The 17,491-nt window shown below is 46.2% G+C and overlaps 1 protein-coding gene across 1 annotated transcript; it reads right to left on the minus strand.

Moving 5' to 3' along the window:
- Window positions 1–3,779: 3,779 nt before the first annotated feature.
- On the minus strand, window positions 3,780–4,718 carry LOC107046134. The gene is made up of 2 exons (XM_015268657.1): window positions 4,220–4,718; window positions 3,780–4,118 (listed from the first exon to the last, which is right to left on the minus strand). The coding sequence occupies exons 1-2, from the start codon at window positions 4,703–4,705 to the stop codon at window positions 3,780–3,782; spliced, it is 825 nt and encodes a 274-aa protein (XP_015124143.1). The 5' UTR covers window positions 4,706–4,718.
- Window positions 4,719–17,491: the final 12,773 nt, after the last annotated feature.

Consider the following 17,491-nt stretch of genomic DNA (forward strand, 5'->3'; position numbering starts at 1 on the left):
AAATGTTTTACTTGCGAACAGCCGGGGCATCAATCGAAGGAATGTCGTAACAACGGACAGCGTAAGTCAACGTTACCAGATGCAACGGAAAGACGCAGCGTCAACGCTTTTGAGACCGTTTGTAAATACTGCAAATATGCAGGTCATGAGGCTACGGATTGTCGTAAGTTGAAAAAAAGATTGGGGATACCTAATTCACAAAAAGTTCCGTCAGAATTGACCAATAGCAAAGATGGTATGGCCTCGACACACAAAAACGACAAAACGGCCAGCAATAACAACAACTCTGCAAAAAAGAAAGGCGAGAAAGCTGATGCTGATAAAGTTCTACCAGTGGGGGCTTATCAAGTGATGATGGTGAAATCTTCCGAGGAGGGGAGGAATTCTTCAAAAAAATCTAAAAGGCAGATGATAAAACCAGCAAAGGCTGCTGAGATTAAAACGCAGATTTTACTCAGTGCAGCTGAATTGAAGGAGCCTACTTTATTCCTGGCAGATTCGGGAGCGAAAGCATCTCTTGTACGAAAAGATAAATTAGAGGACGATGTTGAAATCTCACCGGGGAATCGAGTCCTGAGAGGAATCTCCAATCAGGATGTGGCAACCTTGGGGGAGGTGGTATTATACCTGAAAATTGGTAGAAAATACCTGGGACATGCCTTTCAAGTAGTACCTGAGAGTTTTCCTTGCATCGGAGGTATACTAGGCGAGGATTTTTTGTCTTCTTCTAGCCTAGATGTGCAAACAATGCACGGAAAGGCGTTAATAATTAATGGACGTCCTTTTGATTTATTCCAAGACAGAGAGCCCGCAAAAATTGAAGCCAGAAGTGAAATTTTAGTTCGAGTTCCTACACGCGGTGCAAAGACTGGGATCACGCAGAAAAAACAACTGGTAAAAGGAGTATTCATGGGAGAATGCTTAACCAGGGCGGTAAATGGTCAAGCAGTCGTTTGTGTAATCAACACCAACGATAATGATGTATTTATCGATCTACCAACTGTAGGACTTGAACCTCTACCCTCGAAAGAAATTATTATGATGCTGAGAAGTTCCAAGAAAACCGAAATAAAAGATCGCGTTAAGCTGTTGCATGAGAGTTTGAGGATTGACCATCTGAACGGGGAAGAGAGGGACTCTCTTCTGGAAATCCTGGAGGAGTATAACTCTATCGTGCAATTACCAGGGGATTCACCAGGGGTGACCGATCATCTAGAACATGAAATTCCCTTGAAACCTGGCACCGCGCCCATCAACGTGAGACCTCACCGGTTACCAGAAGCGCAGATGGGGGAGGTTGACCGGCAGGTCAAGGAGATGCTGCAAAGTGGCGTCGTACGACCTAGTAAAAGTCAATGGAATGCGCCTCTGCTCGTCGTACCGAAGAAAATGGATGCTTCGGGCAAGGTGAAATTTCGTGTTGTCGTCGATTTTCGACGGTTGAATGACGTCACGGTTGGTGATTCATTTCCGTTGCCCAATATTACTGACATTTTGGATCGGTTGGGTAATGCAAAGTATTTCTCAACTCTGGATTTGGCCTCGGGTTTTCATCAAATACCCGTAAAAGAAGAGGACAAGTGCAAGACTGCTTTTTCGACACCCTATGGGCACTACGAATTTAACAGATTGCCTTTCGGGGTTAAGGGCGGCCCTGCAACGTTCCAGAGGTTAATGAATTCTGTTTTGGCTGGAGTTCAGGGTATCCGATGTTTTGTATATCTGGATGACATCGTAATCTTTGGCCCAGATCTACAGGAGCATAATAAGAGGCTGAGGGAAGTCCTGCAGCGCCTGAGGGATGCAAACCTGAGACTCCAACCTGACAAGTGCAATTTCTTAAGATGAGAAGTCGTGTATTTGGAACATATTATCCCCAAGAAGGGATCAAGGCCGATCCTAGTAAAATAGAAGCAGTAAAGGATTTTCCGGAGCCTCAGAGTGAAAAGGAAATAATGTCATTTTTGGGTCTGGCAGGTCACTACCGGAAATTCATTAGGGATTTGTTCAAAATCGCAAAACCTTTGTCAAACCTTCTAAGAAAGGACGTCGCCTGGACCTGGGGGACAGCGAAGGAGAGCGCGTTTGAGAGCCTGAAATCAGCTCTGGTTACAGCGCCGATCCTGCAATATCCAGATTTCCAGAGGCCATTTCTGCTGACTACGGATGCGTCAAACAAGGCTGTGGGAGCTGTGTTGTCGCAGGGGGAGATCGGAAAGGATCTGCCAATTGCCTATGCCAGCCGGACGCTTAATCCTGCGGAGCAGAAATACAGTACGATTGAGAGGGAACTAGTAGCCATTGTGTGGGGTGCTCATCACTTCCGACCCTACCTGTATGGGCGAAAGTTCACTGTCGTTACCGATCACAGGCCCTTAAGATGGATTTTTAACGTCAAGGATCCAGGTTCGAATCTCGTGCATTGGCGTCTAAAATTAGAGGAGTATGATTTCGAGGTGGTATACAAGCCCGGGAAATTAAATACCAACGCCGACGCGTTGAGCCGTATCAATATTGTAACTCGAGCGCAGTCGAAGAAAGAGACGGAGACAGTTGCGAGTACGGGCTCGGACAGCGGGGTCATCACACCTGCTGACGATGAGGTTTTGGAAATACTACGGGAATACCACGATACACCGGTAGCTGGTCATCCTGGGAAAAAGCGAATGTACGCTAAATTGAAACAGAGATTCTATTGGAAGGGAATGAAATCTGACGTGGAGAAATACGTGGGAAGCTGTGAGGAATGTCAACTCAACAAGCTGGGAAAAGCTACGAAGGTGCCCATGATCGTCGGAGAAACCCCTCAGACGGCGTTTGAGCAATGTGCTATGGATATAGTTGGTCCATTGCCCGTGACGAGCGCTGGAAATAAGTACATCTTGACGTTCCATGATGCTCTGACGAAATTCAGCAAAGCTATTCCTATTCCAGACCAGAAGGCTAACACCGTCGGACGTGCGTTCGCGGAGAAAATAATTTGTGAATATGGAACGCCACAGAGACTTCTCACGGATCAAGGACCAAATTTCGTGGTGGAAATATTCAAAAATGTCTGTAGACTTTTGAAAATAAAGAAGATACAGACAACGGCATATCATCCGCAGACCAATGGCATTGTTGAGAGGTCGCATCGCACTCTAGCGGAGTACCTGAGAGGCTTCATTCAGGAGGATCAAACTGATTGGGATACGTGGCTTCCATACGCCATGTTTGCGTACAACACTACGCCCCACACGGCAACAAAAATGACGCCATTTGAGCTAATTTTTGGAAGACGCGCTGAATTACCGACAGCCGTGAAACAGCCGCCTCGTTTGACGTACTGCTACGATGACTTTGCTCAGGAGCTACGGGAAAGATTACGTGCAGCTCATCAGGAGGCGAGAGAGACCCTTGACAAGGTGAAAGAACGATCGAAAGTTCAATATGACAGAGATGCGGAGCCAATGGTGTTCAAAGTTGGCGACAAAGTCCTGTTGAAAAACGATGTTTTGCGACGCGGAAGATCGAAGAAGTTGACACAGCCCTGGATCGGTCCTTACGAAATTGTAGAGAAGAAATCTGATGTGAACTATATAATTCGAAGCGGAGGAAAGAAGAAAATACAGAGAGTCCACATCAACCGACTACGTCCGTTTGTAGAGGCATGACTATATGTACCTCTGCCTCGGACGTTACAACTCTTCGAAGACCTGGAAATTTCTTATTTTTCGGATAAGGAATTTTTTATGGAAAAAATAAGATTGACCTTGCCATGTGTTTATTCAATTTAACAATTAATTCCAAGGTATAATCGGAGCACTGAGACTGTTTCGGGTGTGCCAGGTTCTTCCCAGGTAGAAGAAATCCGGATAGTCCCAGCAGTAGGAATGACAACGAGCACATCTAGTTCCAGTATCTTCCAGAAATTGGGGTACATGACATGAATGAGCTGTTGGAGATTCTTGAAAGAGACCACGAAGATTGAAGACGTCCTGGACATCTATCTCAATGTCGGAACGGATCGGAAGATCCCAAAGGGCATTCAGGTTCTTCCCTCTACTGATTCTCAATTGCTTGACTTTATTTTTGAACTCCAGATTGACGTATCCGGGTCGATAGGGAAATCTGTCACACTAGAAATGTCAAAAAACAGGCAAAAATTAGAAGAAATAGAGACTGAGACGGTCGGAAAAGAACAGGTTGTTAGGAGAGTAGAGGAGGTATTCGGACTTACCAGATATTTAAACATGAATGCATCCACCGAGTGCTTTAAATATGGGTGTTTCTTGACGGAGCATTTTGGTCGAGGAACGAGCGGTCCGAGTCGATCCCACACACTTCTCCTGGCAGGTCTACTTGATTGGTCCGGAGAGCAGTCCAGAGGGTGGTGCTCAAAGGTGCGACAAACACGGCAGCGGGGCGCTGGTTTTCCAGTTGAACCCTTGGACTGGTTAGTCTTCAACGGAGATCCCGAAGAAGGCGCAGGACGGGTTGCAGGACGGATGCTGATACGCAGTGGGCAAGAACGGGAGAGATGTCCGGGCTCACCACAAGTAAAACATCTTTTGACAACTGCAGAGACGGATACTGTTGGTCGAGGTCGAAATCGACGAGATCTCGAACAGATTCCGCAGTTGGTAGATGTTCCACACTCAGCGAAGGGACACTTTCGTGAAACATGTCCAGCAATTCCGCACTTAAAGCACTTGACACTATTCATCTTGATGCTATGGGGTATTATAACCTTTCCACTTGGAATTTTTAAGAGGACTGTGACTTGTTGGGGACGACAGGCACTTATATGTCTAGGGGTGTAACGTCGACAAACATGGCTGCCGTCAAGGCAACGTCACCTAAAGTCGATGTCTAACTCAAGTTCAAGAATCTGTGATTTCGCAAAAACACGGAAGTCGATAAATTTTGCAACGGCCTTAATAATGCTCATGCTGGGAAGCATGGCACCTCAAATAAGGGGGGAGGGGCATGTGGTTGAGAAATTTATTGACACTCCTGGAATTCATTTTGAGCCTATCGGAAGATTGTATCTGAGTAATCAAGTATGGAGTATCGCTGCATCTACAGATGTGGGGCCTTGGATGCTGAGAGCTGATCAGGTCCATAAACATCTTGAACTCGCTAAGGAGCAATGCAGTCGAGGAGCATACGAAAGCGGGAAAAATTTCCAGCTGATAATTACTCAGTGGGCTGAGGACTTTGCGGAGACTAAAGATGTTATCTCCGGGATGCTGGGGATCAACGATTCTAGAAAACGCCGAGGTCTTATAGACGGTCTAGGGACTGTCGCAAAATCATTGTTCGGTACAATGGATGCTGAGGATGCACTTATCATCAACCAGAGACTTTCACGATTAGAAAGTGGGGTTGAAGGGACTTTTGAGAGTTCTAAGAAACAAATGGAGATCGTAAATTCAACTATCTATCAGTTGGGACATACGGAGGAGATGATTCAGAAGAATGAAGAAATCCTCATGAAGTCCTTAAAGGAGAAAGATTACGAGGTATTAACGATCACAGATAAGGTTGATCTGGACGAGCATCTCATGATACTGGAAGCTATCTACACCGGAGTAATGAGGGATGCTGCGAAGATCAAGAAGCTACTGACTGACGCCAAAGGGAAGCTAATGGATTCAGGGGTATTCACAGAGAGGAGTTTAGTTGCCCTTCTTAAAACAGCGAAGTTACCGAAGGGTTTAAGTTTCCCCTTTGAGCTCGAAGTAGGCGGGATGTATCAAATGCAGGAGGTATCCACCGTCCACGTTCATGTATTTGGATTTAAAATTGTTACCTTGGTAGAGATACCACTCGTCAATTTTCAAGCGTTCGACGTTACGCTGACGCATGGAATTCCTGTGCGAACAACGAACGGGTATCACTCATACTTGGAGGCGAAGAACGAACTTCTGGTTATCCACGGGGCAACGCAGCAATTCGTGCCAATGACCGAGGGACAATTAAATCGCTGTAAGCAGATTCGAGGGCAATACTTATGCACTGAGTCTTTGCCCATACAAAAAATAAAAGATACAAGCCCATGTGAAGTGCAAATGTACATGAATCCTGAGAAGATGCCAACTACATGTGTTGTGAAGCATCTACAGCTTCAAGGGCTCATTCTAATTAAAATGAGAAAAGATAACGCATGGTTCTATGTAGCCCCAGAACCCGAGGGAGTAGAGGTCACCTGCGGCGACGAGCAAGTAAGGGATACTCTGGAGGACTCAGGGACTTTGAGGGTCAAGGACTTTTACGAGATAGTCGCTTCCGATTTCACCATAAGAGGGCGGAAGTCACATGAGGTAACATACAACGCTCATGTTCACCCAAAATTGAACTTGACGTTAGATGACGTCACCACCACTCAGCTCGAGCAACGAAGATTCAATCTGAGTGACATCCAGCTGAACAATGTCGTTGGAAACGTGAAAGAGCTGGAAGGGCTCCACGTGCAACTGGCAGCTGAGAAAGAAGATCTGAACCGGATAGAAAAGAAGTTCGATTATCGAGAATTTCTTACACACCCATCATCTATATTCACCGGGGTAATGGTGATTCTAGCATTCATCTCGGAGCTAACCCTTTACTGCTGGTGTCGAAAACCTTGGCCAGCACCCAAAAGAGAAACGTCTAGCTTCGAAGTAGCATAAGAATTTATGTGTTGTATTTAATTTGTAATATTGATTATTAATGTAAAAAACCTTATTAATTAAGGTTTATATCGGTGAGTTAGGGTTAATAGAGAAAATTCCTGAGGGTAGTAATTTTCTTCCCTGGCGGGGAGGGATGTTATGCCCCAAATAACTACTCAAAATTCAACTGCTTATTCGAATAACATGAAGTGACGAAAGTGGCACAAGTTATTCGAAACAAACAGTGGAATGAAGAAATATAAAATAACATTAAAAACTCGTGAATAAAACTTCACGAGTTAACGTCGAATACAGATAACTGGGGTGCAACGTCAGCACTTTGGGCCCTGACGACTGGCCTTCGCGTACACCGTGAAGACGTCACCCGATGCCTTGCGGGTGTGCGACGAAGAACAATGACCTGATGCAATCGTATTGCATGAGGTGATAAAAACTCGTGTAATCGTTGTCTCGGGGCCAGTTACTTGTCAATTCTTTGATTACCTTCTTTATACTTTATACTCGCTTGATACATTCAGTATCAAACCAAGTTTTATTTATTCAATAACTTTTAAATTAATGATTAAAAAACCAATTCCCAATAAAGTAATTATTTCAATTAACTACCCGCGTGTAATTCATCCCTAATTGAACCCAACCGCTCGGGTCCATTACCACCATCTCCCCTAGTCACACCACACTCGCGTGACACCTTGTCAACATGGCGACGGTAAATATCCAAAATTATAAACATTTATTCTAATTTTCACACACACTAGACACTCTCGCGAACAAATTTTCGATAAACGAACTATTTTTGACTATTTTTCGCGAGTTGTTCCGAAGGGATTAGACGTCGCTAACTCCCACAATCCGTGGCGTCGGAATTGAGGCGATCAGCCGTCGCCATACTGTCGCTCTCAGTTATAGGGAAATGTGCCAGATGGCGCCACTGAAACTACCGAATCTCGGCGTACGAAAATGAGAATTGTCGAGCGGATAGCACGGGAGTGTAACACAATCAGGGCCCACGGGTACCAAGCATTCGTGCATCTCACCCCCAATCGTGGAAATGGAGCAACACTCCGTATTCCACCACCCTACCACCGCCACAATAATAATAATAATAATGATAATAATAATAATAATAATAATAATAATAATAATAACCTCGGTTAATATTTACCTCGGTTCATAGCCATCTGGCTCGGATTTTCACATCGTTCATCGATGGTAGCGTGATGCTTCCTGAGTGGTTGGTGGAGGGGAGAACTGTGCTGCGTCCGAAGAAGGGAGACTTGTCTGACCCGGCAAATTACCGGCCGATCACGTGCCTGAATACGCTCTATAAGCTCTTCACAGGAGTCTTGAATGAGCGTATCTTGCAAGCGGCGGTGTCAGGGTGCAAGGAGAGTTTACTCGTCGATCGGTGCATATTGCGCGATTCGATACAGTATCATCGGCACCTGTCAGTGGCCTGGGTCGACTATCGTAAGGCATTTGATAGCACGAGCCATGAGCTCATTTTCCTGCTACTCGAGTGCCTTGCGGTAGAGGAAAATATCGTGAGGTGCATTAGGGATCTTGCACCACTTTGGAGGACGCGCTTCACCATAACATCTGGTGAGGGTCGCCTTACTTCAGGGTTGGTGCAATTCAGAAGAGGAGTTTTTCAGGGCGATACCTTGAGTCCTCTCTTGTTCTGCATCTCACTGATCACCCTATCTGTCGCCTTGCGCGGTGTTGGTGGATACCAACCCGGAAGACCTGGCGATCGGAGGCATCAGGTTAGCTATATATTCTATATGGATGACCTGAAGTTATTTGCCTCAGGAGAGCGGCAACTCAAGCTCCAGCTTGATGTTGTTGCAGTGTACTCACGCGCGGTCGGGATGAGCTTTGGGTTGGACAAATGTGCAGTCTTCCACATGAAGAGGGGGAAGGTTGGGGACGGGATGGGAGAGATACACCTGGTGGATGGAAGCGTCATTAGACATCTTGGCGCTGAGGAGTCGTATAGGTATCTTGGCTTCAATCAGCGATCTGTAGTGGACGCTGAGGCGGTCAAAGAGACTCTTCGTGAGGAGTATCGTCGGCGACTTCGGAGAGTTTGGAAGTCCGAACTTGCGGAAAGAACAAGATGGCCGCGACAAACATGTTCGCTGTTCCAGTTCTTCTGTACCCCTTTGGCGTGCTCCAATGGAGGAGGGATGAGCTGAAGCAGTTGGACAGGGATACTCGTAAGCTAATGAACATCCACAGGAGCCTACATCCCCGATCTTCATGTCCCCGTTTATACTTCCCGCGTGACAGTGGTGGCCGAGGACTACTCAGCCTAGAATCTCTCCATGAGCGCTTGGTCCTCGGCTTGGCCTGTGACGTGATGAACGGCTTGGATCCTCTCTTGGAGTTTGTGCACGATCATGAGCTTCATGGGATTCAGGCCTTTCTCTACAAGGCGGCGGATACCGCAGCTGAGGCTCTCGGGTTGGAGTTTCGTCGTGGCCGAGGTGGTCAGCTGGCTAGTCATTCATTGGCCAGCATGACTAAATCTCGGCGAAGAGCGACCATCAAGGAGGCGGAGCAGTCTACCTTGCTTCGTTTACATGTTGACAGGCCCATGCATGGCGTGTTCTTTCGTCATGTGGAAGAACAGGGCTTGTCCGTCCAGCTGACTTTCTCATTTTTGAAGTCGGCTGGCTTGATGTCTGAAACCGAGGGCTTCATTTGCGCGTGTCAAGATGGCGTGATAAACACCTTGGTCTATAGGAGCCGTGTTATGGGGTTGCAAGTCCCGGATGTTAGGTGTCGGGCTTGCAAACAGTCCCCGGAAACTCTGATGCATCTTTTGTCGGCTTGTCCGACATATGCAGTGACGAGTTATATCCACCGTCATAACGCGGCTTTGAGAGTGTTGTATTACCATCTGCGGCACTCTTATGGGATAGACCGGACGCCGATTCTGCCTTATGCTCCAGGAGATATTGAGTCCGTTGTCGTGAATGAGAGGTGTAAGATTTACTGGAACTTCTCGTTTGCGACTATCAGGCCCGTCGCTGCGACGAAGCCTGATATCGTCCTCTTCGACTTTGAAGACAAAGTCATCTACGTGATTAAGTTCTCGGCGCCAGCCGAGAGCAATATATCTGCGAAGGAAGAGGAGAAACGGCTCAAATACCAGCTGCTCCTGTTTGAGCTGCGTCAGTTGAACCGCGGGTTTAGGGTCAAGCTGATCGTCCTGATCATTGGCTCTCTTGGCGGCATGAAACAGTCTTTTGTATCTGCGCTTGAGGTGATTCCAGCCTGCAGGCGCAATGGCTTAATACTGGCTGGCCAGATGCAAAAGGCTGTCATTCTTCGGTCTCTTCGACTGCTTAGGCATCATGATTCTGGGCTGCAGTAGTGCTCACCCTCTGGTTGAAGGGAGCGCTACTGCAGAGCGATTAGGACTTGTTTGTATCGCTTAGCTTGCTGGGTGATCTTCGAGGTGAAGTCGGAGCCCTCGAGGGTCATCCAGCGATCTCATTCACGAGGAAAAAAATAAAATAAAGGGAGCACTACTGCAGAGCGATTAGGACTTGTTTGTATCGCTTAGCTTGCTGGGTGGTTTTCGAGGTGAAGTCGGAGCCCTCGAGAATCCTCCAGCGATCTCATTCACGGGGAGATAATAATAATAATAATAATAATAAGGCGTAGGGAGTGTAAGGCATAGGGAGTGTAAGGCGTAGGTAGTGTGGCGAACCCATCGCCCGGCATGTCCGCAATAGCCATGGTGGTGTCGGGTTAACCACCCGACGGCATCTATACCCGGTTCCGTCATCGAGTAAGGCGTAGGGAGTGTGGCGAACCCATCGCCTGGCATGTCCGCAATAGCCATGGNCGATTAGGACTTGTTTGTATCGCTTAGCTTGCTGGGTGGTTTTCGAGGTGAAGTCGGAGCCCTCGAGAATCCTCCAGCGATCTCATTCACGGGGAGATAATAATAATAATAATAATAATAAGGCGTAGGGAGTGTAAGGCATAGGGAGTGTAAGGCGTAGGTAGTGTGGCGAACCCATCGCCCGGCATGTCCGCAATAGCCATGGTGGTGTCGGGTTAACCACCCGACGGCATCTATACCCGGTTCCGTCATCGAGTAAGGCGTAGGGAGTGTGGCGAACCCATCGCCTGGCATGTCCGCAATAGCCATGGTGGTGTCGGGCTAATCACCCGGCGGCACCTATACTCGGTTCCGTCATTGAGTAAGGCGTAGGGAGTGTGGCGAACCCATCGCCCGGCAGGTCCGCAATTGCCATCGTGGTGTCGGGCTGACCACCCGGCGGCACCTATACCCGGTTCCGTCATCGTGCCGCGGCAGAGCCCCCCACAATCGGTCCCTCTCGGATGGGGACCGCGCATCAGTTGGGAGGGGTGAACGATCTGGATCCAATGGTAACAACCCGGCTGTATAAAGGATTAGGTGGACGGAGGAACTCAAGGAGGACCTCACGCAATGTTGGCAGGATAGCGAGCCGGCGTAAGTAGGCTACATGGCGAGAATGCGGGACTTGTGGTGCCGTATGCACTTTGAGTTCTCGCATTTCTCAAGTCAACATCTGAGAGATTAAGGCAGCCGCTTGCGTCAGCAGGGATATGAGTTACTGCTCGTTCCGCGGAGGTTGATGGACCTTCCTCTTCTTCAGAAAGAAGATGGTACACAGCCGGAGCAGCCGACCCAACAGAGAGATGAGGAGCCTGAGAGGGCTCCGAGAGGGATAGGGACAGGCATAGGCGGCAAAGAGTCACGGGGAAGTTTCGTCTCCAGCCACAACAGCTGGCTGTGGAGAATGAGGCTCTGACAGCGGGGCTCTCACCGGACATCAATTTGCTTGACCTGAACTGGGCTGTGTATGATGCGGCTTTCCGTCTGAAGCCTCGAACCCCAAGAGTGGGATCATTTGAAAGGAAAATGAGGAGACGCATCGCACAGATCCAGGGTAAGATCGAAGAGGCAAGGAAGCAAGCGTCGCGCATTCAGTGTGTGATGGACTTTGTCAATAGTGGTAGGGCTTTCACGGCCCGCACTCGAAGAATATCTGCGAATTTGCGATACCACCATCACACACTGAATAAACAAGTCCTCCTCATGATTAAGGAGAGATTTGTTGAGAAGGTGCGCGTTCTAGGGACTACGAAACGGTCTCTAGAGAAGCGGTTGCGATGGGTGGTCGACAATTTTGTCTTCCACTCCGACCCCAATCACTGGTTCGATCCACCCGCGCCTGCACCGGATAAGATGCCTTCAGTCGAGCGGGTTGAAGAGTTCTGGGGGGTCTCTACGGTCAGGCGCCCAATCTCATGGTGGAGACTCCAGCCCTCAAGGAGTTTCGCGCGTTTTGTCGTGTACATCGTCGGCAGCCCACGGAATTCTTGCGAATCACACAGGAAGAGGTTCGATCTACTTGACGAGGTATAAAGAACTACGCCGCTCTGGAACCTGATGGCATTAACGCCTTTTAGTGGAAGCGTTTTACCTCTGTTCATGACCATCTGGCCCGGATATTCACGACATTTCTCGATGGTAGTGAGCTTATTCCTGAGTGGTTGGTAGAGGGGAGGACTGCGTTGCTCCCTAAGAAAGGAGACTTGTCCAATCCGGCGAACTATCGGCCGATCACGTGTTTGAATACACTTTATAAGCTCTTCACCGGTATCCTGAATGAGCGTATCCTCCATGATATACAACCAATGTGGCAGCAGATACATGAACAGCGAGGAGTGAAGCGGGGACTGTCAGGTTGCAAGGAAGGTCAGCTTGTCGATCGCTGCGTATTGCGTGATTCGAGGCAGTACCATCGCAATTTGTCAGTTGCCTGTGTCGACTATCGCAGAGCATTGGATAGCACGGGTCATGAACTCATTTTCCTACTATTGGATTGCCTTGCGATAGAGGGCCACATAGTGAGGTGTATCAAAGATCTTGCACCACTTTGGAGAACGCGCTTCACCATAACATCTGGTGAGGGTAAGCTGACTTCGAGGTTGGTGCAGTATAGGAGAGGAGTCTTTCAGGGTGATACTCTGAGTCCTCTATTATTTTGCATCTCACTAATGCCGCTATCTGTTGCGCTGCGTTGTGTTGGAGGGTACCAAGCCGGAAAACCCGGTGATAGGAGACATCAGGTCAGTTATGTGTTTTACATGAATGACCTGAAGTTATTTGCCTCAGGAGAGCGGCAACTCAAGCTTTAGCTTGATACTGGCGCAATGTATTCACGGCATGAGTTTCGGATTGGACAAGTGCGCCGTCTTCCATATGAAGAGAGGCAAGGTTGGTGGCGAGGTGGATGATCTTCAGCTTGTGGATGGATGCGTCATACATCATCTTGGCGCCGAAGAGTCGTATCGATATCTTGGCTTCAATCAGCGTTCCGTAGTGGAAACTGTGGAAGTCAAAGAGACTCTTCGCGAGGAATATCGGCGGCGGNATCATCTTGGCGCCGAAGAGTCGTATCGATATCTTGGCTTCAATCAGCGTTCCGTAGTGGAAACTGTGGAAGTCAAAGAGACTCTTCGCGAGGAATATCGGCTGCGGCTCGGGAAAGTTTGGAAGTCCGAACTTTCCGGCACGAATAAAGTCGCAGCAACGAACATGTTCGCTGTCCCGGTGCTTCTTTACTCCTTTGGTGTTCTCAAATGGAGTAGATTTGAGCTGGAGCAGCTGGACAGAGATACCCGCAAGCTGATGAACATTCATAGGAGTCTCCATCCACGTTCTTCGACTCTGCGGTTGTATTTTCCGCGAGAGTGTGGAGGACGAGGACTTCTCAGTTTGGAGGCTCTTCATGATCGTCTAGTCCTCGGTTTAGCTTGTGACGTCATGAATGGCTTGGATCCACACTTGGAGTTCGTGCATGATCATGAGCTCCATGGGGTTCAAGCCTTTCTATACAAGGCAGCGGATACGGCAGCGGCTTCCCTTGGTTTGGAATTTCGGCGCGGCCGGGATGGCCAGTTAGCTAGTGATTCATTAGCCATCATGGCCAAACCTCGGCGTAGAGCGACCATCAAGGCGGCGGAGCAGTCCACCTTGCTCCGCCAGCACGTTGATAGGCCCGTGCATGGTACATTCTCTTGCCATGTGGAAGAGCAGAGTCTTTCCGTCCAGCTGACATTCGCCTTCTTGAAGTCAGCTGGCTTGATGCCCGAAACTGAGGGTTTCACCTACGCATGTCAGGATGGCGTGATAAACACTCTTGTCTATCGAAGTCGTGTTATGGGGGTGCACGTTCCGGATACTCGATGTCGGATTTGCAAGCAATCCCCGGAAACTCTGATGCATCTTTTGTCGGCTTGTCCGACTTATGCAATCACGAGTTATATCCACCGTCATAATGCGGCTTTGAGAGTGCTGTATTATCATTTGCGGCACTCTTATGGGATAGACNAAGTCGTGTTATGGGGGTGCACGTTCCGGATACTCGATGTCGGATTTGCAAGCAATCCCCGGAAACTCTGATGCATCTTTTGTCGGCTTGTCCGACTTATGCAATCACGAGTTATATCCACCGTCATAATGCGGCTTTGAGAGTGCTGTATTATCATTTGCGGCACTATTATGGGATAGACAGAACGCCGGTGCTGCTTTACGCTCCAGGAGATATTGAGTACGTTGTCGTGAACGAGAGGTGTAAGATTTACTGGAAGTTCTCGTTCGCGACTGTCAGGCCAATCGTTGCGACGAAACCTGACATCGTCCTCTTCGATTTTGATGACCAAATTCATCATCTCATGATGATTCTCATCTATGTCATTGAGTTCTCAGCTCCGGCTGAGAGCAACATCACAGTGAAAGAAGAGGAGAAGGGGCTCAAATACCAGCCACTCCTGTTTGAGCTACGTCAAATAAATCGGGGATTTAAAGTAAAGTTGGTTGTCCTGATAATTGGCTCTCTTGGGGGAATGAAAGAGTCATTCATATTTGCGCTGAACACCATCCCTGCATGTAGGCGCCAATCAAGCCTTCATTTTGGCTGGCCAAATGCAGAAGGCGGTCATTCTTGGATCCCTCCGTCTACTTAGACAGCACGATTCTGGACTGCAGTAGAGCTCACCCTCTGGTTGGAGGGAGCACTACTGTAGAGCGATTAGGAAAATTTTGTATCGCTAGCCGTCACAATTGATCAAGAAAAAATAACAGTCAGTTTTTATCTATACAGATACGAGCTCATCGTTTTATCATCAATTTTTCTTTGAATTCATTTTGCATTAGCCTAATGTGCATTTTGAAAGAAAAATTACGGTGATTTTCCATCTATCTAGAGATGAAGCTATGTTATTTATGACAGTCACAAATTAGAAATGAGTTTGACGGTCATTATGTATCCATATAGATGGTTTGACAACAATTTTCTTACAAATTATTGTGTGTAGTTACGAAATTCGTGCGTCACATGCCGGCCATTTGTTGGTCACATGACGTGATCTCAAAAATGACTGTCATTTTACATCTCTAATTCAGAATCTTTGAGAATCAGCAATGCTATTTTCAAAAACAAAAAAATTAAATTCTCAGTTCTTAACAAAGTTGAAAATAGATTGAAAGTTAATTAAAAATCAAAAATTCTTTTTTCATACGCAATCCGGAGAATTTTTTCAGAGTTTTCAGAAAACTGGATAATTTTCTCCAATTTTTTATAAAAACGCGGAATTCTCGCAAATTCCTCAATAAACTGGAGAATTTTCCCGAAAAACGGAGAGTTTTGTCGAATTCTCTAGAAAACCGGAGAATCCCCCGAATTTATTATAAAATCGATGAATTTCACCCAATTTGTTAGATAACCGTAGAATTCTTCCAAACTTATGAGAAAATCGGCGAACCTCATGCAATTTAGTAGAAAATCGGAGAATTACCTTGAATTTTCTTGAATTTTTTAGAAAACCGGAGAATTACCTAGAACATTCCCAAAAACCCAATAACTTTCTCAATTTTTTTTACAAAACTGGCACATTAATTCGAAATTTTTAGAAAATTGGAGAATTTTTTGATTTTTTTTTTAATCGACGAATTTTCTCGAAAACCGGAGAATTTTCCGGAACGCTCTTGGAAACTTGGTCCTTCCGGATCAAACTGAGAGTTGGACTCTGGATAATTTCTGGTTTTTGAGAGAAAATTCCGGGTTAGTTGAAAGTTGGAGTGACGAGGCGTAAAATGCATTTTATGCCGGTCGCCCTCTTTTACTATCAAATTTATTATCGGGATTGAAAATTTGATTTTTGAATTTTGATTCTCAGGTATCTTTGAATGTACCCTCAACTTTTTTGAGAGTTGAGAGTTGGATTTTCGATGCTCAATTGTCTGCCACTACTCTGTGAATTGAGAGTTAATTGAAAATCAAGAATCCAACTCTCAATTTTTTTGAAAACATTCAGAACTAATTGAGAATCAAAAATCCTGTTTTCAGTAGTAATACCACTAGTGCTTCGAAATAATCGGATATTCTCCGATAGCTTCGTTCCTAGACAACGAAGCTATCAAAAAATATTCGATTAATTTTGGAGCACGAGTGGTATTTGACGGGTTATTTTTCCACTCGGATTTCGGCCAAGCAGAAGGCAGTGAACAACACCCGGATATATTTACACAGCCATACATTTATGACCCACTTTTTCGTTTATCTGTCAGACAGAATATTAAACGTGAAATGCGTTGAAAGATAAGAAACATTTGAAGAGCTGCTAGTGAATTTCCGTCGGATTTTTTTAGAAATTTCCGAAATAAAACTGTTTGACAGCCTCATATACTGCGCTCTGATTGGCTGAAATCCGAGTGAGAAAAATAATCTGTAGTAATCCCTCGAGACCTCCAAAATTATCGGATATTTCTCGATTGTTTTATTGCGTAGCAACGAGAGGGAGAAATTTTGCAGATTAAAATCGCGAGCGCGCGGCGCGAGAGATTTTTGTGCAAAACTTATCCCGATGGTTGATACGCAGGAAAACATGAGGGAAATGTCCGATTAATTTTGGAGGTCGAGTAGTATTCGACGGATTATTTTTGGTAATCCGATCCTTCCCTAACCGACTCATTTTGACTTTTTTCATGACTTTCTTTCACTCCAAAGAATAATATTTGACAGTTAGTTGGTTAGAGAAATAATTGCAGAGCTAGAGGGAAATTATCAAAAGCTAGGGGATAATAACCGCTGTAATTTTAATTGGGAAGTACTTCATGTCATTGAATACTGAACTCTGATTGGCCCAGGCAAGGCCAGATTCGATTACCAAAAATAATCAACAAAAAAACAACATTCAATCAACATTCAATCAACATTCAATTCTCAAAAAGTTTTCGAGAGAATTCTCCGATTCTATGAAAAATTCGAAGAAATTCTTCAGTTTTATAAAAAATTCTAGAAAATGCTTGGATTTTTAAAAAAGTCACGGATGAAAAAATTTAACCCGCGATTACTCGCTCAATGAGCGCGGCGCCGCCCGTTTTTGTCTATTTATATTTTTATGTTTCTTGACGCTTAAAAATTCTGAAAAATTCTCAAAAAATTTGTTTAGCTAAAAAAAAAGAAACGTCGAAGGGACAGAAAAGCCCACCGCGCCGCTCCGTCCGGTGCGAGTGAATCTCTATCGACCACTCGAGCGAGCTACATTTACTGCTTCATTCACTGCCACATTTGAAAGGCGCACGTAGCGGTAGGCACCAACATTGCAACAGCGCGTACGTTTACTCTAGCGGCGCTGCGCTAACCGTACGATGAACGAAGGCTGGCGGCCGAGTGCGAGTGATCGAGGGTTAATAGAAATATTTACCTAGCGATCTATTGAACTCTCAATTAGTTTTTGGCCGATTCTATTGAGATCTT

Source organism: Diachasma alloeum, unplaced genomic scaffold (genome assembly GCF_001412515.2).
Source record: "Diachasma alloeum isolate Michigan unplaced genomic scaffold, Dall2.0 Dall_scaffold_01214, whole genome shotgun sequence".
Classification (NCBI taxonomy): domain Eukaryota; kingdom Metazoa; phylum Arthropoda; class Insecta; order Hymenoptera; family Braconidae; genus Diachasma; species Diachasma alloeum.